The following is a 24,417-nucleotide window of genomic DNA, read 5'->3' as shown; positions in this document are numbered from 1 at the left end:
GTTGCATTGTGTGCTGCACTGCCCGAGGGATGTTCATTCCTGCTGCTGAGTTGAGATTGATTAATAGACCGACTACTTTAAATGACCATACATTAATATTCAGGGATATGTTCACATATCAGTATGATTTGGATTTTTTTTCAGAAGGATGTAATTGGTGTTTTTCTTTATTTTGAATTGTATTTAAACAGTTGGGGCCAAAACCCTTGCTTGTGGATTGTCTAGAGCAGCTGTGGTGTTGTTTCACAGATCCTTTTAAACTGAGAGGAGCATGATGCATCGTACCAGATGTTCATGGTGTTATTCTTTACTGGAAGTAGATGTGCACAGTCCTCCCCAGATGGGTCCTTTTGACTAAAGACATCTGGCTCTTTACCACCATCATGCTGTCTAGTGGCCCAGTATCTGAAAGAGATGAGGGGCAAGTGTCAGTCAGGATCACAGCACTAACCTGTGAATGATAAGTGTTTCAATGTATCCTAATCTTTGTGATGTGATTTCAGAATGAGACTACAGTTCTTACACTGTACTATTGAGAGTTCTGTTGTCCACCCAGCGCCAGTCTTCTTCTTTTACCACATCAGTCAGTCCGATCCAGTGCGACATCTGTTCATTTGTGTTAAGACCAGTATTGTTCAGGATCTGCTTAGTTTTTTCTGATAGGAATCTCTAAACAGAAAACAACCCATCTTGTCAGTTAAGAGTCCTTCTCTGGTAAAAACAGACTTCACTGCTAGTCCTAATCACAGATCTGAAAACAGATATGAGTAGTTCTATGTGTACTTTATTGTCAAATGTATAAAATTACAGATACAATGGCTCTCAAAAGTATTCACCCCCCTTGGACTTTTCCACATTTTATTGTGTTACAACATGGAATCAAAATGGATTTAATTAGGAGTTTTTGCCAGTGATCAACACAAAAAAGGACCATAATGTCAAAGTGAAAAATAAAATCTACAAATTGTTCTAAATTAATTACAACTACAAAACAGAAAATAATTGATTGCATAAGTATTCACCCCCTTGAGTTAATATTTGGTAGAGGCACCTTTGGTAGCAATTACAGCCTTGAGTCTATTTGGATAAGTCTCTACCAGCTTTGCACATCTGGACACTACAATTTTTGCCCATTCTTCTTTACAACATTGCTCAAGCTCCGTCAAGTTGGATGAGGACCTTTGGTGAACAGCAATTTTCAACTCTTTCCACATATTCTAAATTGGATTTCAGCTCTGGGATTTGTTTTTAAGCCACACCAGTGTGGTATCGGCTGTATGTTTGGGGTCATTGTCCTGCTGGACGATGAATCTTGTCCCAAGTCCCTGGTCTCTTGCAGACTTAAGCAGGTTTTCCTCCAGGATTTCTCTGTACTTTGCTGCATCCATTTTGCCCTCTATCTTCATGAGCTTTCCAAGTCCTGCGCAGAGCTCTATTTTGGTCTCATCAGATCATAGAATCTTCTTCCACAGTCTCCCACATGCCTTCTGGCAAACTCTAGCCGAGATTTGATGTGAGTTTTTTTCAACAATGGCTTTCTTTTTGCCACTCTCCCATAAAGGCTAGTTTTGTGGCGCACCAGGGCTATTGTTGCCTTATGCACAGTGTCTCCTAGCTCAGCTGTAGAAGACTGTAACTCCTTTAGAGTTGCCATAGGCCTCTTGGTGACCTCCCTGACTAGTACCATTCTCGCCCGGATACTTAGTTTTTGAGGATGGCCTTCTCAAGATAGATTCACAATTTTCGCCGTATTCTCTCCATTTCTTAATAAGGGACTTTACTGTGCTCCGGGGGATATTCAATGCCTTGGAAATGTTCTTATATCCTTCCTCTGATTGGTGCTTTTGAAGAACCTAATTCCGGATTTGCTTCGAATGTTCCTTCGTCTTCATGATGTAATTTTTGTTAGGAAATGTTCTAACCAACTGTGGGACCTCCCAGAGACAGGTGTATTTAATCTGAATTGCACACAGGTGGACTCCATTCAAATAATTATGTGACTTCTAAAGACAGCTAATTGCACCAGAGCTTATTTAGGTTACTCATAGCAAAGGGGGTGAATACTTAAGCAATCAATAATTTTCTGATTTATATATATATATATAATAATAACCACGGGCTCTACACAGCAATGTGTATCCCTCCGTGCAAAAAATGGTCTCAATCCCGAAATATATAACACACACACACAGACAAACACAACACGGTCCCAAGTCCACAGTGAGTGCTCTTGGTGTGGTTGGTGAAATAAAAACAATGTCCACAGTAGTGATGTGAAGTCCAGGTTTGGAAACTGGCCCCGAACAGCTCCTGGATAGTCTTCCGACTGTCCCTGGAATGAACTGCCAAACCATCCATTCCGCAGTACACTGTTCCTGTTACACAGCACCCTAACAGATTGGGAGGGAGATTTTTGACTACAATTCATTCTCTCTCTGTCACACTTCCTTATTTTCATGATCCTACCTTTCAAACGGCATCAGGGTATATTAACACTAGAACCGTCGGATTTTCCTAGAACCGCCACGCAACTCCCTTTGACCCGTACATTTTTAAACTGCTTCGTTATGAAAATGAAAGACATACTATCGGATACAACTGAAAAGTTGTATTCATGAACATCATATCTAACATTGCAATGCAGAAACACTGTATTTAAATGGAGAATTAAACATAAAATGCTTTATTTTTATAATGAGTGCATATATAGAACAACTACAAACTATGAAAAAAATATAATAAAATACACATTTCAAAAGAAACGGGTATATACATATACTTGTGTACAGGTGTAAACGGTTATATATATACACACAAAACTATAAAACTGAAATTATTGTTTTAATAATACATAAAAAATTTAATATAACACTACTTCCAGTATACGGAAATGTTAAATCTTGATAAGAGATTTAAGATTTAGCTAAATATTGTTTAAGATTTAGTTATATATTTAGTTAAATCTTAAAGCTTGTTAAGGATTTAAGATTTACATAAATATTTAGCTAAATGTTAAATCTTATAACTAGATTTATAAATTATACCTGAATGTACACATTTAATTTATTAAAATTTATTTTCACAACATTTATAAATATGGGGAAATAATACACAATTTAGGTTAAATCTGGGAAAAAATACAAGCTTTAAGCTAAATCTGGAAAAAAAGAAATGTTAAAATATTAATGCTCTTTTTACACACGGCACCCCATAAAAAAGTTGTTATCCTACCTGTCTTTTCAGTTTGCTGTATGCCAATCAAAATGACTATTTTCAAGATTAAATATTTCCTTCTGATATATTCCCAGGTGCATTTGTGGAACAAAACAAAGTTCTCCCAGGTACATTGAAAAATAAGCAACTCGGCTTTCACTGAGTTGCCATCTTAACAAATCGACTATCATAGCAATCACTGTCTCCTAGTCAGTCTACAAACAAAGGCTTGAAAAAAACAACAACAACAAAAAAAAACGTGTGCTAGGAGGAGGGGGCATGTCTTGTTTGTTGCATTTACAAAAATAATAGAATGTCTTAGGTTATGTTAAAAACAATAATAATAATACATGTATTGTAATGCATGGGCGGTTCTAGGTAGAATTGTTCATAGCTTTATAAACATGGCTATCAAATGCCGTCAAGATATTTAATTCATAAAATAATGCTCTGATGTGCTGATGCGCTGGGGAGGCAAAATTAGCTGATCCCTGGATCCAGCATTACACTTCAGCAATCAACAACAGACAGAAGGATATCTAAATCATCAGATGGAAAACAATGCAAATGGATGGAGATGCAGATGGATCACATTAGTTTACTGCAAAGCTACATCTTAGTTGGTGCTTATCTTGGAGAGAGCCGAGTTCAAATCAGCATGAAGTTCGACATCTACTCTCATGTAATGGAAATCAGCCGAGTCAGCGGGCAGCTCTGCTGCCGGAACAAAAAAAAAAACAAGTTTTTTTAGTAGCGGGGGAAAAACTTGGGCAGAACCCTGAACAGTTCACCCGGGTTGAGAGAACGGGTGAGCGTAGGACAGAGACTCGGTCCGTACAGATAGCGACGGTCGGTCGGGTCACCTTTATTTTGTAGTTTTATTACTGTGTTTTATCTTCCCTTTTTCTTTCTCCTTTTGTCACTCATTAATATTTCAGAGCACCTGTGACTGCACCAGCAGTTGACTGTTTACTGGTATTGGTGTGTGTGTGTGTGTGTGTGTTCTCTCATATTACTGAATTACAAATGGTACACTGAAATTTCGTTCTTTTCGATATTTTATCGATATTTTAGCAAGATATTTCAGTTTTTTAATTTTTCTTAAAAATATTTCCCAACATAAAACCCATGTCACCTTACAATAATTGATTCTGAGTTTCAGTGTTTAAAGATAAAATATCAAACAGAATGATATTTCAATGCACCATTTGTAATTCGTTAATATGAGAGAATTGGTCAGGGGTCTGAATACTTTTGCAAGGCACTGTATATATACAGTACCAGTCAAAAGTTTGAGTACACTTGCTGAAAACTAGGTTTTTTTTGATAATTGACAATGTTTTATGTTGTATTTGTTTCTGTAAATACTTACAAAAAAAAAAAAAATACAAAATATAAGGAGTATCAAAGCAATGTTCAAGAAAATTGAAAATTGTCTCTAAATCTTGGATTGCTCAAAATAGCCACCCTTTGCCTTAATAACAGTCTCACAAACACGAGGCATTCGGTTAATAATTTCAGTAGGAAATCACCCAACATGTCTTCCAAGCTCTTCTGCCGCAATTCCCAGACATGTAGGGCACTTGTGGGTAGCTTTGCTTTGACTCTTCTGTCCAGTTCGTCCCATACAAGTTCTGTGGTATTGAGGTCTGGAGACTGGGCAGGCCAGGTCATTAGATTGAGTTATCCTTCACTTTCCTTCTTTGCCAGATAGTTCTTGCTTAACTTTGAGGTATGTTTCGGGTGTGTTACTAGCCGTAATCCTGATGGAGTGGTGTGCCTCTGAAGTATGCTATGATAGCCATGCTGGTTGAGCTTGCCATGGACTTGGTAAAGATCACCAACTCTGTCACCAGCAAAGCAACCCCAGACCATGACACTGCCTCCTCCATGCTTGACAGTGGAAACCACATATGCAGAACTCATTTGATCACCCTCTCTGCGTCTTACAAATACTCGGCAGTTGGACCCAAATATTTCAAATTTTGACTCATCGGTCCATAAGACCAACTTCCACTCCTCAAACTTCCTGTTTCTGTGTTTTTTGGAACAGGCAAGTCTCTTCGTCTTATTCTGCACTCTTAACAATGGTTTCTTTGCAGCAATTCTTCCATTCTTCACGCAATCTCCTCTGAACAGTTGATGTTGAAACATCTGTACTTCTAGTAGCATTTAGCTGAGCTTGTGTTTCAGGGACAGTTAATCACCGGTTTCGCAGACTTGTGACTCGAATGAACTTGTTCTCTGATTCTGAGGTCGCCCTTGGCCTGTCTGCCCTTGTTCGGTCCTCATGAGTGCCAGTTTCTTCAAATCGTTTGATGGTCTTGGCCACAGCAGTTACAGACACTTGCAAAGTTCTTGCGATTTGTCTTAAAGATTGACCTTCATTTCTTAAAGTATTTTTTTCTTTGCTTAACTGAGCATATTTTGCCATTTTCTGCTCCCTTACATTCAAGAATGACAAACTTGTGCCTATGCTACCTATATTTATAGTAATCATGGACCCTCACCTGTTAACAATAATTGGTGACAAAAGGTTAATTAGGTATCATGCTAGTTAACACAGAGAACATCTAACAAAGACACTTTTATACTTAGGCCAGTGTTCTAACACCGTGTTATACACATTTCAGATTTTTTACTGACTTGAGCTTCAGACTGAAATCCCCTTGCCATTTCATTGAAAGTCACAAGATTTACATTTTCATTTAAAAATAAAATTTTTGAATGCAATTCACTTATGATTATCAGCTTATATAAGTACACGTATCATATAATGAAATATTAAATGTTTATAGACAAGTTTATACAGTTAAAAGTATAGATAATAATGAAAAACCTGGTTTCAAGCAGGTGTATTCAAACTTTTGACTGGTACTGTATATATAAATCAGCATCTCTACATGTATGGCAGCCATTCCATTCCAGTGTCTGTTGGATTCCAACACAGGCACACCTCATTCTACTGAATGAGGTACTGATTAGGGGATCACCTGAACCAAATCTCATTTAACGAGGAAAAGTATAAAAACCACTCCTGTGGTCATCACTATCCTCTTGCAGTAGAACCAGCTGGATGGCAAAACAGTGCTAGTAGTACCTCAAAAGTAACTGGAATCAAAAAATAACTATTGACCATGCACAAAGAGTTGAAAAGGAAAGTTTTGAGTGAGGAAAAGAAGGGTTCAATTCTGGCTTTACTGGCAGAGGGATACAGTGAGCGTCAGGTTGCTTCCATCCTTAAAATTTCAAAGACGCCGGTTCATAAGAACAAGGTCAAGCAGTACACATTGGGGACAACAAAGCTACAGACCGGCAGAGGGCGAAAACGACTCTCCACTCACCAGGATGACCGCCAACTCATTCGAATGTCACTCAGCAACCGTAGGATGACATTAAGTGACCTACAAAAAGAATGGCAAATGGCAGCTGGGGTGAAGTGCACGGCAAGGACGGTTCGAAACAGGCTCCTAGGGGCAGGGCTGAAGTCGTGCAAAGCTATTTAAACTAGAAAGGAAGGGGGGAGAAATCAACAACAAAAAAAACAGAAGGGAGACCGCATCAAAACAAGAACAACAACTCAGGTAAGACAACCATTAAATGTATTTATCTAAATGCTAGAAGTATCAGAAACAAAATTCTAGAACTTGAAGCTACTGCACTAACAGGTAACTATGATGTGATAGGTGTTACAGAAACGTGGTTATCTGAGAGTGATGGGGACGAATATAATATTTGTGGGTATACACTGTATAGGAAAGACAGGCAGGACAGAAGAGGAGGAGGGGTAGCGCTATACATAAGAAACAGTCTTGAAGCCCAGGTGTTAAACCTGGACAAAGAAAATAAAACCGAATCAATATGGGTCAGAATAACAGACAAAAATTCAAAAGGCATAATAATAGGAGCATGCTATAGACCGCCAGATTCAGACGGTGAGCACAATAATCTGTTATACAATGACATTAGAAATGTGTGTAGCAAAGGAGAAGCCATACTAATGGGGGATTTCAACTTCCCCCAAATAAAATGGGAAAACCCTGGGTAGCGCGAAGGATGAAATAGAAATGGTGGAAATGACAAATGACTGCTTCCTAACACAATTTGTGAAGGCACCCACTAGAGGGGAGGCATGCCTTGATTTAGTCTTTTCAAATAACGAAGATAGAATAACTAAAACAGAGGTCAGAGAACCACTGGCAAACTCAGACCACAACATGGTCTCATTTGAAGTGTTTTTTAAATCCTCAAAAGTAAAGACTAAAGCTAAGGTTTACAATTTTAGAAAAGCAAACTATGAAGGCATGAAACAGAGACTAACAAAAGTAGATTGGAGTAAAATAGAGAAAACACCCACAGAAGAAGGATGGTTGTTCTTCAAAAACGTAGTACTAGAGGCGCAAAACAATTATATCCCTAAAGTAGACAAATCTAAATGTAAAACTAAATTGCCAAAATGGTTTAATAGATCAATTAAAAAAATATTCAGCGAAAAAAGGCACTTTACAGAGCATTAAAAAAGGACCAAAAAGAAAGTACACAGAAAGAGTACACAGAACTGCAAATGCAAGTCAAAAAGGAAGTTAGAAAGGCCAAGAGAGAAATAGAAATGAACATTGCTAAGGGAGCTAAAACCAATTCCAAAATGTTTTTCCAATATTACAACAGCAAGAGAACATTCAAAGAGGAGATTAAATGTTTAAGAGATACAAATGGCAAAATTGTAGATGAAGAAAAAAAAATAGCAAATATGTTAAATGATTACTTTTCACAAGTTTTTACAAAGGAAGATACTGACAACATGCCCCACATGTCATCCAGTTCCTATCCAGTTTTAAATAACTTTAGCATAACTGAGGCAGAAGTGTTAAAGGGACTAGGAGCTCTTAAAATAAACAAATCCCCTGGGCCGGATGAGATCCTCCCAGTAGTACTCAAAGAAATGAAAGAAGTAATTTACAAACCGCTAACCAAGATCATGCAGCAGTCTCTTGACACAGGGGTGGTACCGACAGACTGGAAAATTGCAAATGTAATACCGATCCACAAAAAGGGAAACAAAACTGAACCAGGTAACTACAGACCAGTAAGCCTGACTTCTATTATATGCAAACTTATGGAAACTATAATAAGAGCCAAAATGGAAAATTACCTATATGGTAACAGAGTACTGGGAGACAGTCAACATGGTTTTAGGAAAGGGAGATCGTGCCTAACTAACTTGCTTGATTTTTTTGAGGATGCAACATCGATAATGGATAATTGCAAAGCATATGACATGGTTTATTTAGATTTCCAGAAAGCTTTTGACAAAGTCCCGCACAAAAGATTAATTCTCAAACTGAACGCAGTTGGGATTCAAGGAAACGCATGTACATGGATTAGGGAGTGGTTAACATGTAGAAAACAGAAAGTACTGATTAGAGGAAAAACCTCAGAATGGAGTGTGGTAACCAGCGGTGTACCACAGGGATCAGTATTAGGTCCTCTGCTATTCCTAATCTACATTAATGATTTAGATTCTGGTATAGTAAGCAAACTTGTTAAATTTGCAGACGACACAAAAGTAGGAGGAGTGGCAAACACTGTTGCAGCAGCAAAGGTCATTCAAAATGATCTAGACAAGATTCAGAACTGGGCAGACACATGGCAAATGACATTTAATAGAGAAAAGTGTAAGGTACTGCACGCAGGAAATAAAAATGTACATTATAAATATCATATGGGAGATATTGAAATTGGAGAAGGAATCTATGAAAAAGACCTAGGAGTTTTTGTTGACTCAGAAATGTCTTCATCTAGGCAATGTGGGGAAGCTATAAAAAAGGCTAACAAGATGCTCGGATACATTGTGAAAAGTGTTGAATTTAAATCAAGGGAAGTAATGTTAAAACTGTACAATGCACTTGTAAGACCTCATCTTGAATATTGTGTGCAGTTCTGGTCACCTCGCTATAAAAAAGATATTGCTGCTCTAGAAAGAGTGCAAAGAAGAGCGACCAGAATTATTCCGGGCTTAAAAGGCATGTCATATGCAGACAGGCTAAAAGAATTGAATCTGTTCAGTCTTGAACAAAGAAGACTACGTGGCGACCTAATTCAAGCATTCAAAATTCTAAAAGGTATTGACAGTGTGGACGCAAGGGACTTTTTCAGCCTGAAAAAAGAAACAAGGACCAGGGGTCACAAATGGAGTTTAGAAAAAGGGGCATTCAGAACAGAAAATAGGAGACACTTTTTTACACAGAGAATTGTGAGGGTCTGGAATCAACTCCCCAGTAATGTTGTTGAAGCTGACACCCTGGGATCCTTCAAGAAGCTGCTTGATGAGATTCTGGGATCAATAAGCTACTAACAACCAAACGAGCAAGATGGGCCGAATGGCCTCCTCTCGTTTGTAAACTTTCTTATGTTCTATGTTCTTAGAAAAAAGCCCTTCATCAATGAGAAGCAAAGAAGAACCAGGCTGAGGTTTGCAAAAGACCATAAGGATTGGATCGTAGAGGACTGGAGTAAGGTCATCTTCTCTGATGAGTCCAATTTTCAACTTTGCCCAACACCTGGAGAGGCCTACAAGCCACAGTGTCTCGCACCCACTGTGAAACGTGGTGGAGGATCGGTGATGATCTGGGGGTGCTTCAGCAAGGCTGGAATTGGGCAGATTTGTCTTTGTGAAGGACGCATGAATCAAGCCAAGTACAAGGTTGTCCTGGAAGAAAACTTGCTTCTTTCTGCTCTGACAATGTTCCCCAACTCTGAGGATTAGTTTTTCCAGCAGGACAATGCTCCATGCCACACAGCCAGGTCAATCAAGGTGTGGATGGAGGACCACTAGATCAAGACCCTGTCATGACCAGACCAATCTCCAGACCTGAACCCCATTGAAAACCTCTGGAATGTGATCAAGAGGAAGATGGATGGTCACAAGCCATCAAACAAAGCCGAGCTGCTTAAATTTTTGCGCCAGGAGTGGCATAAAGTCACCCAACATCAATATGAAAGACTGGTGGAGAGCATGCCAAGACGCATGAAAGCTGTGATTGAAAATCAGGGTAATTCCACCAAATATTGATTTCGGAACTCTTCCTAAGTTAAAACAAATAAATGCTCTAAATGACAATATTTTTTATTTGGAATTTGGGAGAAATGTTGTCCTTAATTTATAGAATAAAACAAAAATGTTCATTTTACCTAAACACATACTTATACATAGTAAAACCAGAGAAACTGATAATTTTGCAGTGGTCTCTTAATTTTTTCCAGAGCTGTATATATATATATATATATATATATATATATATATATATATATATATATATATATATATATATATATATGAGACTGTGAAAGAAACATATTTGTTAGTATTTGGCAGCATGGATGGGGAAGCCCCATCCAGACAAAACCTTGTGCAAGTGGCCATCTCCCGAGTTAATTAATTGATTCATTCATTGGTAATAGGGTGATTGTCACCAATATAAAAGTCTGCAGCTCTCCCCAGCACAGTATTTGTTTTGTTGGGTTTTTGTGTGCGAAATTTGTTTTTGTTTAACCTTTTATTTTCAATCTGAGAGCAGTGTTTTTTGTTACAAATCTCTTTATTTATTTTTGTTGAAGTAAAAACAGCACCACACTGCGTTTTTGCACCCGAGTACCTTGCCTATGTGTTTTCAGTTCCTCCTTCTGGTCTGACTTCACCACCCTCAGCCATCCTGTCACAACTTAATAAAACACTACTACTGATTAAACATTCCTTTTGTCTAGTGTGTGTTCATAGTAAAATCTAGATCTTGTGACACTTCAATTATATATTTTTATAAGAACTAATCATCCTAGATAAACTAAATCATCAATTACAGAATTGTTCTTACACTGCAGATTCCGCCAACCCATTAGCCTCAGTATTAACCTCAGGCTGTTCTGCAATGGGTACCTGAGCTCTATCATCAATACTATTAGCTGCCTCTTCTCCTTGAACCTCAGCACTATTATTGCCCTGCCCATCGGCTGTGGGTTTTGCTGACTCTCATGCCCCTCTGCCTGTGATTTAGACTGCTGCACATCCGCCTCAGGTGTGCCATGTCTCCCGTCAGCACTCGGAACAGCCTCCCCCTCCCCCCGCTCATACTCCTTTTCCTGCTTGGGAAAGCCTTCCCCTCCCCTCGCTCATACTGCTCTTGCTCCTTTTTAACCACATGCCCCTCGCTTCCGCAACTGAAACACTTAATCGATTCCGAAGTAACATATATTGCAGTATCAAAGTTAGCAATTTTGAACTTCAATACAACATTAAGGTCTTTGTTTATATTATTAAGGCTCATATAAAGCTGCTTTCAGAAAGAGACAACATATTTCAGCTTTAGAGCTTTACATCCCGACAGGATTCTCTTGATCCTGGACATAATCTGAGCATATCTGACCAACTCCATCTCTAATGTTTCATTTTGTAAAAATGGGGGGCCATTTGACATAGTGATTTTGCTTGCCGAAGTAGCAAGGAGTAGCACAGTTGTAAATGTGCCCTGCAGTAATGTACCCTGTTCAACTACACTATTCACAAAATCAGTGCTGGAAAGAATCAGAACAATAACACTATTCATTTGGGCTGCAGACCTAACACCCTCCCTGACCACGAACAGCGGTGTGAGCACCAGCGTCGCAGCCCCATCCACCACCCCTGCGCACCAAGCCGGCATCGCTGCCCCGTCCACCACCCCTGCGCGCCAAGCCGGCATCGTTGCCCCGTCCACCACCCCTGCGCGCCAAGCCGGCATCGCTGCCCCGTCCACCACCCCTGCACACCAAGCCGGCATCACTGCCCCGTCCACCACCCCTGCACACCAAGCCAGCATCACAGCCCCGTCCACCACCCCTGCACACAAAGCCAGCATCATTAGGTCAGGTCCCTCGTCTCGTGCTCCAGGACACCCTGCCGTGCTGTTTAGACCTCCTGTTGCTGGGCCTAGTTCCCAGGTCGATGCACCACCAGACACAGTTGTTCATCAAGAAAAATGTGACAAACAGCCAATCCTTAACAATATATATTTTAAATGAATGCTGGATTGTCATTATTTTGCTTGCGACTGCTCATCAAGCTCTTACTGATAATATGGGGTCTGTATTTCCAATATCATTATTTTACACGTAAAACATTTCTTTTTGATGTGACACAGTTTGAACCAAATTTACAGCCTGCTTGAATGGTAGCGCTCTGAGGCATCTAACGAATTTACAACAATTACATGAAGCTTTCATTTTGTTAAATGAGGATCAATAAAACAAACAAAAAAAGATTTATTTTGCTTAGGAGGTTTATTACTGCTTCACGTTTCATGAATTAAAATTCCAGATTAAAACGGCTGATTGTCTACCTTCTTTTTTTTTCATTATTTTCATCATTTAAATCCTTTCCATTTAAACATAGTCTCATGTTAGAAAAGTGTTAAAGAATAGATTTTCTTTTTTTTTTTTTTTTCCGTTAGCAAAACTAGTACCCTTGTTTAACAGTTAACATTTTTTTGTGGCATTTTTAATGGAGATGCTGAATCGCATTGTAAGTGCAGTTTAATTTTATATTTATTTATCAAATATGTTAGGGTTCTTTTACTGGGTGATTTTAACCTTCATGTTGACTGATTCTGATTCTAACTCCTTGGAATTTTTGAGGGTGCTGGATGTCTTAGATTATATCCTGCATATCATACTTTAGAGCTGGTAATTTCTAGTGGTTTAGGTGTTAAGAACATCATAACCCTAGATCTAACTATTTTTGGTCATCTTGCCATTCTTTTTGAGGTGAATCTGCCAGTATCTACAAAGACTGCAGACTGTACATTTAAACCTGGCAAATTAATTCTTCAACTGCTGTTAAGCTTTCTGTTGTATTGAGCTCATTACCACTCTTTGAGTCCTCATCAGTAGATGAGCTTACAACACCACCTTGACTGGTATCTTAGATACTGTATTGCCAATCAAAACTCAGAGAGTGTCTTTTAAAAAAAGCTCCCCATGGTTTAATGTCACATGTCATACGGTCTTAAACTAGAATGGAGATAGCAGGAATCTAAACTGCACATGGCATGGAAGGGCCGCCTGGTTAAATATAGGAAGGCTCTGGCATTGGCTAGATCATCATATTATTCTAATTTAATTGAAACAAATAAAAATAATTCTAGCCTATTAAGGCTACTATGGGGGCTTTTTCTTTGATTACCTTACAGGAACTGACAGAGCTAGTTCAATATATGAGAGCTACCACATGTTCTCTTGATCCTATTCCTACAAAACTATTACAATATGTTTTTGGTGTTATTATTACCCACATCAAAAAAATATCAATGGTTCACTTTCCTCCAGTAGGCACTTAAGGTAGCTTTTAGAAAGCCTATGCAAGAAACCCTAATAACTACAGGCCAATCTCCAACCTACCATTCTAAGATAAAATTCAAGGGAGAGTTGCTGCAATTCAATAAAAAAAAGTCTAACTCTTAACTTTGTCATATGTTAAAGTGGATATGAGAATGGCAGTGATGAAGCCAGTTAGCTTGAAAACATTACAGTTAGACCAGATATTTTCATGAAAGAATTTACAAAAATCTGGAATTGATCTGATGTGATCAGAAACCCAGAGGCAGTGTAAACTGCGTCTGCTACTGACAGGACTGTTCTTTTTTATGTTAAGCATTTTGGCGTTCCTTTTCTTTTTTTAAGATAAGGTTTAATTAAGTAACAGCCAAAATTGTTTATGCCAGCATGTTACAAAGTCTGTAACAAAATGGTTAATTGTTATTGTCGATATGTTGTAGATATGACTATTAGTGCAGGCATCATGCAGGTATCGCAAAGTCCACAAATAAAACAAAAAGTTTAAATAAATTAGTTTTGCACCATTAAAACTGTGCTGATTTTGGCAGTACTTTCTAGTCTATTAACCAGTTTGAAATTATTTCAAAGCAAATTAAAGCATTTTAGTTTTGGCTTTATTGTTAAAGATTTCACCCGTGTCAATACTTCCTACAATTATTACATGATACTGATCAAAGGTGAGCTTTAAAACTGAGAGATAGCAAATGCTGATCATAAAAGCTTACTTGTTACCTTAAACTTAAGTGATATAAGAACGATAAATACTGTAACTGATTAGAAGGCCTTCATTGTTGTTCTCCAAGTTGCTGCAATAACATTTTTATATGCTATAATGAGTTACTGTAAATGAGATACTGTTTTAGCAGACAAATTTCATTAACTAAACATTTCATTGAATGTTTTTGGAATTAAGAGTATAAATGCGAAACTGTGTTCCATTTTTCTTTGTGAAGTGAATGTGCCAATTGAAAAACGTCAATTCAAAAGTTTAATGATGTCATTTCCTCCCAGCCCGAAATAAGACTGTGTTACTGGCAGTGACAATGCTGGTAGCGGCTCAGGTCACTCCAGCAGTGCTGATGCTGGCACCAGCGTGGGCGCTGGACCGTCTGGACATGGATGTACGGTTGGCTTTTGCCATCCTTCCCTCAGCAGCAGGTGTAGCAGCTGCTGAGATTGGCCCAGCAGTTGCCCTGCTGACTGGAGCTGATTTAAGCTCTTCCCCTTCTAGCTGGAGATGGTAACGGCTCCTTCCCCTTTTTGCAATGGAGATGGCTGTGGCTCCTCCCCTTTGAACTCTGACGACAGCAGCAGTTCCTCCCTCTTTAACTCTGGAGACGGTACCGGCTCCATTGCTTATCTTCAGGAATGGCCACTCCTCCCATTCTTCCATTTTGTGGTAAGTAGTTATGTCCTTTCAAGCATTTGGACAGGCAGCTCCTCCTCTTCCTCTTGGAGGGGGTAGCATACCACCTTTTGCCCGAACTCCTTGCATGTGAGGCACCAACTTTGTCCTCAAGGCAGACGAGGAGGGCATCTAATTTGCCGTCCCATGGGGCTTGGAAGGCAGAGGGACCCATCTTGTGTTGTTGGTTGGGCAGCTGGGGTTGGAACTTTATTTTTTTTTTCTCAGCAGTGCCTCCAGTGGCTGCTGAGAATTAATTGCTGTTTGTCCTTGTCCCCCCCAAAAAAATTCAGGGTGTTGGGTGCATCGCTCCTTCATCAGGGGATGCTGCAGCAATGTCTTCTCCCTCTCAGATGGTAGTTGGTTTCTTTCTCTCTGGTAATGGAGATGGCAGTGGCTGTTGAGCGACCAGGCAAAACCAATTTGTTGTATCCCCAAGCTTACCCTTTCTGTAGGCCTTCTTAAAGCCAGGGTCTTCATAAGGGCGTACTGGGCCCAAACTGCATTCAGGCCACATACAGCGGGGCGTCTTCGGCTGCCTACTGCTTTTATAGTTCGTACCAGCCCATTTCTTTTTCAACTGCTCTATGGAGCAGCACTATCCCACACTGCCACCACATGTGACACGGTAGCATCACGGTCTAAGCTGTTGCCGGCAGGAATTAGAGACTCAGAGAGAGACACTGCAGTGAAGCACTGTATAAAGACTCAGATACAGAAGCTGAAGTGAGCACATTTGTTAACAAACACAAAACACAAAGACCAAAAAAAAAGATTCAAAACAAAATAACAAACATAGGCTGGGCAATCACCTTCACTACCAGTAGTCAAAATACGCAACACAGGCAAAAAAAACAGTCCACAACTCCCTCCTCCAAACAAAGGATTTTCCTCTCCTTTTTTTACAGGTGGCCACTCACCAATTAGCACTCAGTTGGGGAATGACCACACCTGTGACTGCTGGCAGGGACAGAATTAATCCTATCCCTGCCAAACTTACATTCCCACACACATTATTTAAAGAAGCAGGGCTTTTGCAATGCCACAGTTGCTGAACCATTTGCTTTAACTTCTAATAATAATAATATCTTTATATAGTGCCTTTCATAGTGGACCACCATCACAAAGTACTTTACAGAGGTAGGCTGTGAACTGCACATTATATGCAGAGTCAGTTACAATAGGACATTGATTTAACATCTCAAGTGCTTTACAAGATACGAGACAGCTGCAGAGTCACTTACAACAATGTCTCACCTGAAAGATGAAGCATAAGGAGGGGTTAAGTAAATTGCTCAGGGTCACACAGTGAATCAGTCAGTGGCAGACATGGGATTTGAACTGGCAATCTTTTGGTTGCAGGTCCTGGACCACACTGCCTCCTTATTTTCTTATTTAGTAGGTGTATCTATTACAGCCTGCTATTCAGATTACTGGAATAAAAATGAATAACCAACAAGTTACTCTTCCTTTTGTTGGACCAGCGTTTAAATACTGGAGTACTTATTCAAAATGTGTAGTACTGGCATATGTTTTGGAAATTCCTAACCCTAGATGTCAGAGGTTATTAATGAGTAAAGAAATCCAGATTTTTCACTTGGACTAACGCCCCCATTAATCAACAAGATGGAAGAGAAGACTGTCATTGGTCTAGGAGGACTTCATCACCTACAGTATAGTTAATTACAGACACACAAATGAAGCAGGACCCTGGAAGAGTCTGATTCTGTGTTACTGTTAAAGACGAGAGACAGACTGAAACCTGTAGGCTTAGGGAGTAATAATCCCAACTAAAACTTCTAAAATAAACAAATTAATTCAATAAAATGGTGCAAGAATATAACAGCACTTCTTCTTTTAAAAGAATGAAGGTGTACTTCTGTCCAGAAGAGTACAATGCACCTAGCAATGCCACGATTCATAAAAATGACAACAGAAACATGCCATTGTAAAGAAGATTGCCATACCTGTTCTTCCACAGTCTCTATAATCACCAGATCACCCCCCATTGATGTGCAGTTTTCATGACTGGAACTCCAGTTCATTGTATTAGTTGAGAAGTAGTAACACTTGCCACTGGACAGGTCCCATTCTTGTGGACAGTGCGGGACACCTTCATAATGAGAGAAAGATTCAAAAGTTGTCTTTTAAAGAGGTTCTAGCAAATTACCAATTATATAACCTTACTGTTTGGTTACTTCTCGTTAGGCTTCTCTTAATTCATTTAAAAATGCTTTAAATCTCTCTTTGTGAATGTGAGTACAATACTATTCAGCCTTCCTCAGTCATTGTTTACTGAAGCCATGTTTTTCAATTTGATGCAGAAAAGAAAACTCTGTTGCGGGTTATGAACAGATGTGAAATTCAAGACCACAAAGTCCTGTTTCTAGTGCAGTTATCCACAACCGAGATCAAGCTTGCTGCTTGAAGTGTTTATCTGGCAGCTGTAAAGAGGATTGTTAGAGGATTGCTTTGTGTTCTCTGTGTCTTTTCTTAAAGGTGAGTTTTGAATCACTGCCCTGTATGTATAAATAAATAAATAAATAAATAAATAAATAAAACATTCCATACTTGAATGGAGTGCTGTTAAAGAAAAAAAAGTCAGATAGTTGGCAAAAGTAAAACTAAGACAAATTCAACACATCATACATTGAATTGAATGCCATTAGTTAATGTTTATATATGTATGTGTTAAATTGTACTTACACTTTATAACAAACATGCACGTCTTCAGGGGGGCTCAGCACCCACAGCACCAGAGTTCACTTATGGTCTTACCTATAATGACTTTTCATTTGCTTTGTAGGTCTCACACATGAGTTTTGAAATACTGTACATACCAGTTATAGCAAACATGCATTCGATTTTCTTTTTTTTTAGAAAATGATACCAGGTTCCAGTCTAGGTTAAAGAATGGTCTAATTATAAATGCCTTCATTTCAGGTCATCAAACACTTTGCTTTATAGTGGAATTGGAGGATGCTCACTGACCTTTAAGGGTGCCCACAACTGAAAAGAAAGTAAAACAAAATTAAATTAACCTCCAACCTTATGCAGCTTTCATATTGCAGTTATGTGACTTTGTTTGGTTTCTTCTGTCTGATGGAGACTTAACACTTTGAAAAATTGCCTTCACAATTGGCTCATAACTGTATTGTATGATTCTGTTGCTAAGCTTATAAGTGAACCATTAAACATTTCCATCTATGTTCTGTGAAATACTCACAGTAGAATGCAAAGAATATCATGACAGCCATTAAGAGCAAGCACAGCAACGTCACGCCAAATGCAACCTGTCTGCATGAAGGCACTCTGCAGACAGAAGTATCTAATGAGAGAGAGAACAAGCACAGGATTGACTCACACGCAGTTTACACAGACAGCAGTGAAATAACTCATTCTCTCACAGTGTTTGTTGGGTAGACTGAAGAGCACAGGAACATAAAACCATAAGAACATTTACAAAGTAGAGGAGGCCATCTGGCCCATCTAAGCTTGTTTGATTCCTAGTAGCTGACTGATCTCAAAACTGTCAAGTTGGGTCTTTATATCTCATTCCTTTGAGCCACGGGATTAGTCTAGTCGCTCTCTCACTGATGCTTGTCTCGTTACTGTGATAGTAAATGACCAATCTGGTCACTCTCTCAGTGACACTCGTCTCGTCAGGGCGGTAGTAAATGATTAGTCTGGTCACTCTCTCACGGACACGTGTCTCGTCAGGGTGGTAGTAAATGATTAATCTGGTCACCCTCTCACTGACGCTCGTCTCATCAGGGTAGTAGTAAATGATTAGTCTGGTCACTCTCACTGACGCTTGTCTCGTCAGGGCGGTAGTAAATGATTAGTCTGGTCACTTTCACTGAAGCTCGTCTCTTCAGGGCGGTAGTAAATGATTAGTCTGGTCACTCTCTCACTGATGCTCATCTCGTGAGGGCGGTAGTAAATGATTAGTCTGGTTGTTCTACACTGGACTCTCTCCAGAGAGGTGTTATGTTTATTGTTGTTAGCAATATGGAGTTCTATATCTCTTTGCAAGTATAATATCTTTTTTTACTTGCACTAGAACTTCCTTGCACACACTTTGCTTTGCTCTATGTTGTGCTTTTTGTACACTCGGTAGATCTCCCTCTTAACCATTAAACCATATTTACGACTGTTTCTTTAGTTTGGAATTCTTAGTCTTTGGGATGAAGAGGTCTTGCATTTCCAGCATGATGTCTTTGAACTTTGTCCATCCACTTTATATAGAATATCCTGCCAGTGTCTTGTCCCAGTCTATGTTGTGCAGAGAACGTCTCATTTCTTCGAAGTTGCCCTTCTGGAAATAGCAGACCACCGTTTTGATGCTTTTTTGCTTTTTCGTTGGACTAAAAACATACTTTTATAAAATGGCTTTCTTATCTTAGTGGGTTTTAATGTAACTTTAAAATTGCTGCTTTTGTAAATGCGTTATTTAAATGGTCTGATTGTGGCAGTTGTACGTGTGACATGCTATATAAATATATTGTGGTTTGTTCTTTTTTTGGCACTTCCACTATTTCCAGCTCTGTCACTTCACAATCTGTGGGGCTGTTCCAGTTGATTAAGGCATCCCCTTCCTTGCATGCATCTCTAATGTTGTTGTATAAACAGATGCTATCACTGGTACTCGTGTTTGCCGTCTACTAGTGTCTATTAATGAACCCCTGTTTGTTGGGTAAAATGAAGATATACTGTGATCTGTGATCTCACCAGATGTGCCAATGGAGGTTTCCTGTTGCTGGTCACATGGAGCTTCTGAAAACTTCACTGCAGCACAGGCGACATCACTTTCCTTTCCTTTGTGTGAAGAAAAACAAGAAAGTGATTGAAGCTATATATATATTATATATATATATATATATATATATATATATATATATATATATATATATATATATACACACACACACACACACACACACACACACACACACACACACACACACACACACAGTGCCTATAAAATGTCTGTGAACCCCTTAGGATTTTCACATATTTCAAACGTAAAATGTTATTAGATCTTAACAAAGTCCTAATAACAGATAAAGATAACCTGATTAAACAAATGACACAAAAACATGATACATGATCAAAATTTATTTATCCACAAATGATTCAACTTTCAATATCCATGTGTGAGAAAGTACGTGAACCTTTAGATTCAGTTATTGATGGCACCCCTTGAGTAGCAATGACTTCAACTAAGCATTTCCTTTAACTGTTGGTCAGTCTCTCACATTGGTTTTGAGGAATTTTGGCCCATTCCTCCATATAGAACTGCTTCAACTCAGTGATATTTGAGTTCTTCCTTGCATGGACAGCTCAATTCAGGTCCTGCCACAACATTTTGATGGGGTTTAGGTCTGGTCTTTGACTAGGCCATTCTAAAATGTGGAATTTCTTCTTCTGCAGCCATTCTTTTGTAAATCTGCTTGTATGTTTAGGATCATTGTCTTCCTGCATGACCCACTTTTGGTTTAGCTTCAACTCATGGACAGATGGCCTCTAAAATCTTCTGCTACAATGCAGAATTCATGGTTGTGTCAATGATGACAAGACGTCCAGGCCCTGAGGCAGCAAAGCAGCCCCAAACCATCACACTCCCACCGCCTTGCTTGACAGTTGGGATGAGGTTCTTCTGTTGGAATGCAGTGTTTGGTTTTCCCCAAACATAACGTTTCTCATTGAGGGCAAAAAGTTCTTCCTGTGGCACGTCTGTGAACATTGTTCCAGAAATCTTGTGGATCATCTATGTGCTCTTTGGCGAACTTCAGACGGGCAGCAATGTTCTTTTTAGAAAGCAGTGATTTCCTCCTGGCCATCCTTCCTGTTTTGAAACAGTGCAGTCTTGTGTTTTTGAATGATGACATGTACTCTGGGGATTCCGTTATTCATAGTAAGAGCCCCATAAAGTCATTACACAGCTTTTTTTCCTGACTTATTTTCTTGTGTGTTATTAATTCTGGGTAGCTGGCCTTCTGGTTTCTTTCTTTCTTTCTTTCTTTGTATAGCAGCACAAGCTTCCCCTTTTGCTCGGTTGTGCAGTATTAGAATAACGTGATCATGATATTGTGTGATAAGAGGAAGATTAGGGTTGCTAAGTGAAGATTTCACTGGTCAGCAGCTTTTCAGATTATCTGGGGAAGTGAACACATATCACTACCACTACAGATATCACTAAGCAAACCACCTACAGACCACAGTGGTCAAGTACATCTCCTGTTCATATGAACTGAGCAACCTCCTGCAGACCACTGCAGTCCAGTCAAATGTGTAGCAGTGAAGACGGTGGTACCAAGAAAAGCCCTTGGCCTCTGTAACTGTAAAAGTGATTTCCACAAATTATTATTATTATTATTATTATTATTATTATTATTATTATTATTATTATTATTATTATTATTATTATTGTAGTATTTTGTCTCATATGTTTGCAAAAAGATTGAATCCTTAATTGAGTGACTGCTGTTCACTATTAAACAGGCTGTTGAGAACACAATACTTTTCTTTTGAGTGGGTTGTAATGATAGGAAGTTCATAGGTTCATAGGGTGCTAAAATAGTGAAGATTTCCTAGTTTGTACAGTTACACAGTCAGCAAAAACAAACAAAAAAACAATGCTAGAATGCTATCTAGTGTTTTAAAATCAGTTTTCTAGGGTCACACCGTGACTCCTCCAATAAGGACAGCACTGTGCCGGAGTGCAGACTGAGTCATACAATCAGAAGCTTGCTGCTTCTAATCCTGGTTGTACTGAATTGTCAATCTTGACTGGAGGTCCACTACTATGACTGCTACTATTAACAAAAATAAGATATATCTAGTGGCCATACTGTTGGTTATAAATACATGCTTTCAAGAAAGACACTCTGTAGATTGGAAGATAAATACAGAGATGTTGATGTAATAATTACTCTCTGATCTCACCCTTTTTCTGGGCACTTGGAGCTTCTTCAAACTTCACGGCAGCATAGGTGACATCATTTCCATCTCCTTGTGGGAAGAAACATGAGAAGAAATGGCCCTGATTGCAATGTAATCATGATGTTTTAACATCAATGGAATGGTAGTTTGATAATGAAAATAAACAACATGTTTTTATTCCATTTGGAATTTACAGTAGGCTCCACTCCACTTACAGCAATTCAAATACATAAATTATGTTCTTGTGCATCCCAGTAATTGTTCCTTAGAGCAATACCATCGCATTGCCATTGCAGCACCTGTGCTTGTCTACATTATCATTTAACATCAGTTATCCTACTGTGGTACCATTCCCCTAACAGCAGCACCATTCCATTGTGACTGCCTGTCACAGGAATGGCTGAGTGGTGATGTCAGGCCAGATGCAGGAACAAATACATGAGCAAGTGTTGCAGGGCAAAAGGCTCTGCAGCACCATTCATTTTCAAACAATAAAATAAAAGGTTTTAACAAAATAAACACACAGAGTAAAAATAAATAGTCAAACAAAACAAAATCATGAACACTAAGCAATATAAGTCAGGCTGGGCAGTATCCTTCACTCATCCTTGATTGCTTACTTTCTTTCATTTTCAGATGCCTTCTCTCAATCTCATTCTCTCCACTACTCTCCACCCAGAGAGCATAAAACTGCAGGCTTTTTATACAGGTGACCATCTCCCCATTAACAACAATTAATCAATGAATTAACTCGGGAGATGGTCACTTTCTGCACAAGGTTTTTATGATGGGGCTTTTAACCCCATCTATGCTGCCAAACAATAAATCGTAATACAATAAATAACAACAGTGCACATATGCTATATACATAGGGGAAGGGCACTTTGTCACACTGCCCACACCTTAAATATCATTGCCTCTTTAAATGGACAATTCGCTCACCTATGCTGGTTTGATCAGCTGCTTTTCTGCCTTTGTTTTCCTGAGGAAACTTCACACTGGAGTAAAGAACTTCACCGGCCATATTTCTGGATCTTTGTGAGTCAAGACTCTCTATTTGGTAGGTCAAACTTCATATTGCAGCAATGCTTCCCTTTATCAGCTGTTTTTAAAATCATGCAAAAATAAAGAGGAAGGTCGATTTTAAATATGTGTAACACTGATATGGTGATGTCACTTCTTTTCTTGACATGTGGCTGTTTTTGCAAATACTGATTTAGCAACCAAAAGTTTCCTACTTCCAGGCTTCTAAATACACAGCTTAAGTAATTTAAGTAAATTGAATAATATATATCTAACAATTAAGACTATTACCCATATTTATTAGCCTGATATTTATAGAAAATTGTGGTGTGTTTGTCTTCTACTTGTTTATTGGGATCAACTATTTTAGACTGTTTTAGTCTGATTGCTACCATATTTCTATACAAGGATTGCCTTGGTGCTAAAGCATGTGTGTATTTTCTATTTATTGAGCCTGTAAGTTGCAGTTATTATATAACAATTTAAGAAATCTGCAATCTTTTTAAACCACATAGTTTGGTCTTGTGTAATTATTGGGTATTTAGATTCTTGGTTATAGGTCTGCTTACCCTGATAAACTGTTTTATTTGTTCAGTGAGTAACCGTCCTGCACTGGCATAGTCTGTTGCAGTGTGACCACCAAACCATTGAGCAACACCAGAAGCACATTGCAGCATTACCAGCTATGGGAGCTTCATTGTGCAACATGATCTTATGAAACCTCAATTACAAATAATGAAACTACTGTTAGAACAAAGTGTATTTCTAGACCTTTGTAGTTTGACTTGTGAACTCTACCTTAGTGTGAATGATTGATTTCAGCTTCATGTTATTATATGGGTTTATTCAGCCAGGTTTAATATCTCACAAGACTATATAGTGCCTATAGTAAGTATTTACCCTCTTGAACTTTTTCAGTTTGTTGGTTTACAACCTGAAATCTTGATGCATTTAAATGGGATTTTTTTTCCTTTTATTTACACAACCTACTCAACACTTTGAAGAGGCAAGATATTTTATATTGTGAAACAGTTAATGAAAAAAAAAAAAACTGAAATGTCTTGAGTCTTGGGGTAAGTCTCCTCCAGGTTTGCACATCTGGATCATGCAATATTCGTCCATTCTTCTTGGCAAAATTGTTCAAGCTCTGTCAAGTTGGATGGGGATCACTGGAGGACAGCAATCTTCAAGTCTTGCCACAGATTTTCAATCAGATTCTAGTCCAGGCTTTTCCCTGGGTCACTCTAGGACATTCACTTTCTTATTTTTAAGCCACTCCAGTGTCACTTTGGCTGTGTGCTTGGGGTCATTGTCCTGCTGAAAAGTGAATCTCCATCCCAGTCTTAGGTCTTTTGCAGACTGAAGAGGGTTTTCCTCAAGGATTTGCCTGTATTTAGCTCCATCCATTTTGCCCTCAACCCTGACAAGCTTCCCAATCCCCAACAATGAATAGCATCCTCATAGCA

At 38.8% G+C, this 24,417-nt stretch overlaps 1 protein-coding gene across 3 annotated transcripts; it reads right to left on the bottom strand.

Annotated features, from left to right (window-relative positions):
* Window positions 1–207: 207 nt before the first annotated feature.
* On the bottom strand, window positions 208–23,026 carry LOC121297415 (C-type lectin domain family 4 member E-like). 3 transcript variants are annotated; one of them, XM_041223730.1, is made up of 8 exons: window positions 22,871–23,026; window positions 21,932–21,997; window positions 19,715–19,801; window positions 18,210–18,311; window positions 17,975–17,992; window positions 16,951–17,096; window positions 524–669; window positions 208–405 (listed from the first exon to the last, which is right to left on the bottom strand). In XM_041223730.1, the coding sequence occupies exons 1-8, from the start codon at window positions 22,950–22,952 to the stop codon at window positions 222–224; spliced, it is 831 nt and encodes a 276-aa protein (XP_041079664.1). In that variant the 5' UTR covers window positions 22,953–23,026; the 3' UTR covers window positions 208–221. The 3 variants fall into 3 exon arrangements, with proteins under 3 accessions (XP_041079664.1, XP_041079666.1, XP_041079667.1); XM_041223732.1 differs by having other exon boundaries at window positions 21,932–21,994; XM_041223733.1 differs by lacking the exon at window positions 18,210–18,311.
* Between the last annotated feature and the right edge of the window lie 1,391 nt (window positions 23,027–24,417).

This window comes from Polyodon spathula, chromosome 22 (assembly GCF_017654505.1).
Source record: "Polyodon spathula isolate WHYD16114869_AA chromosome 22, ASM1765450v1, whole genome shotgun sequence".
Lineage (NCBI taxonomy): Eukaryota > Metazoa > Chordata > Actinopteri > Acipenseriformes > Polyodontidae > Polyodon > Polyodon spathula.
This window is presented reverse-complemented; position numbering and strand designations above follow the sequence as displayed.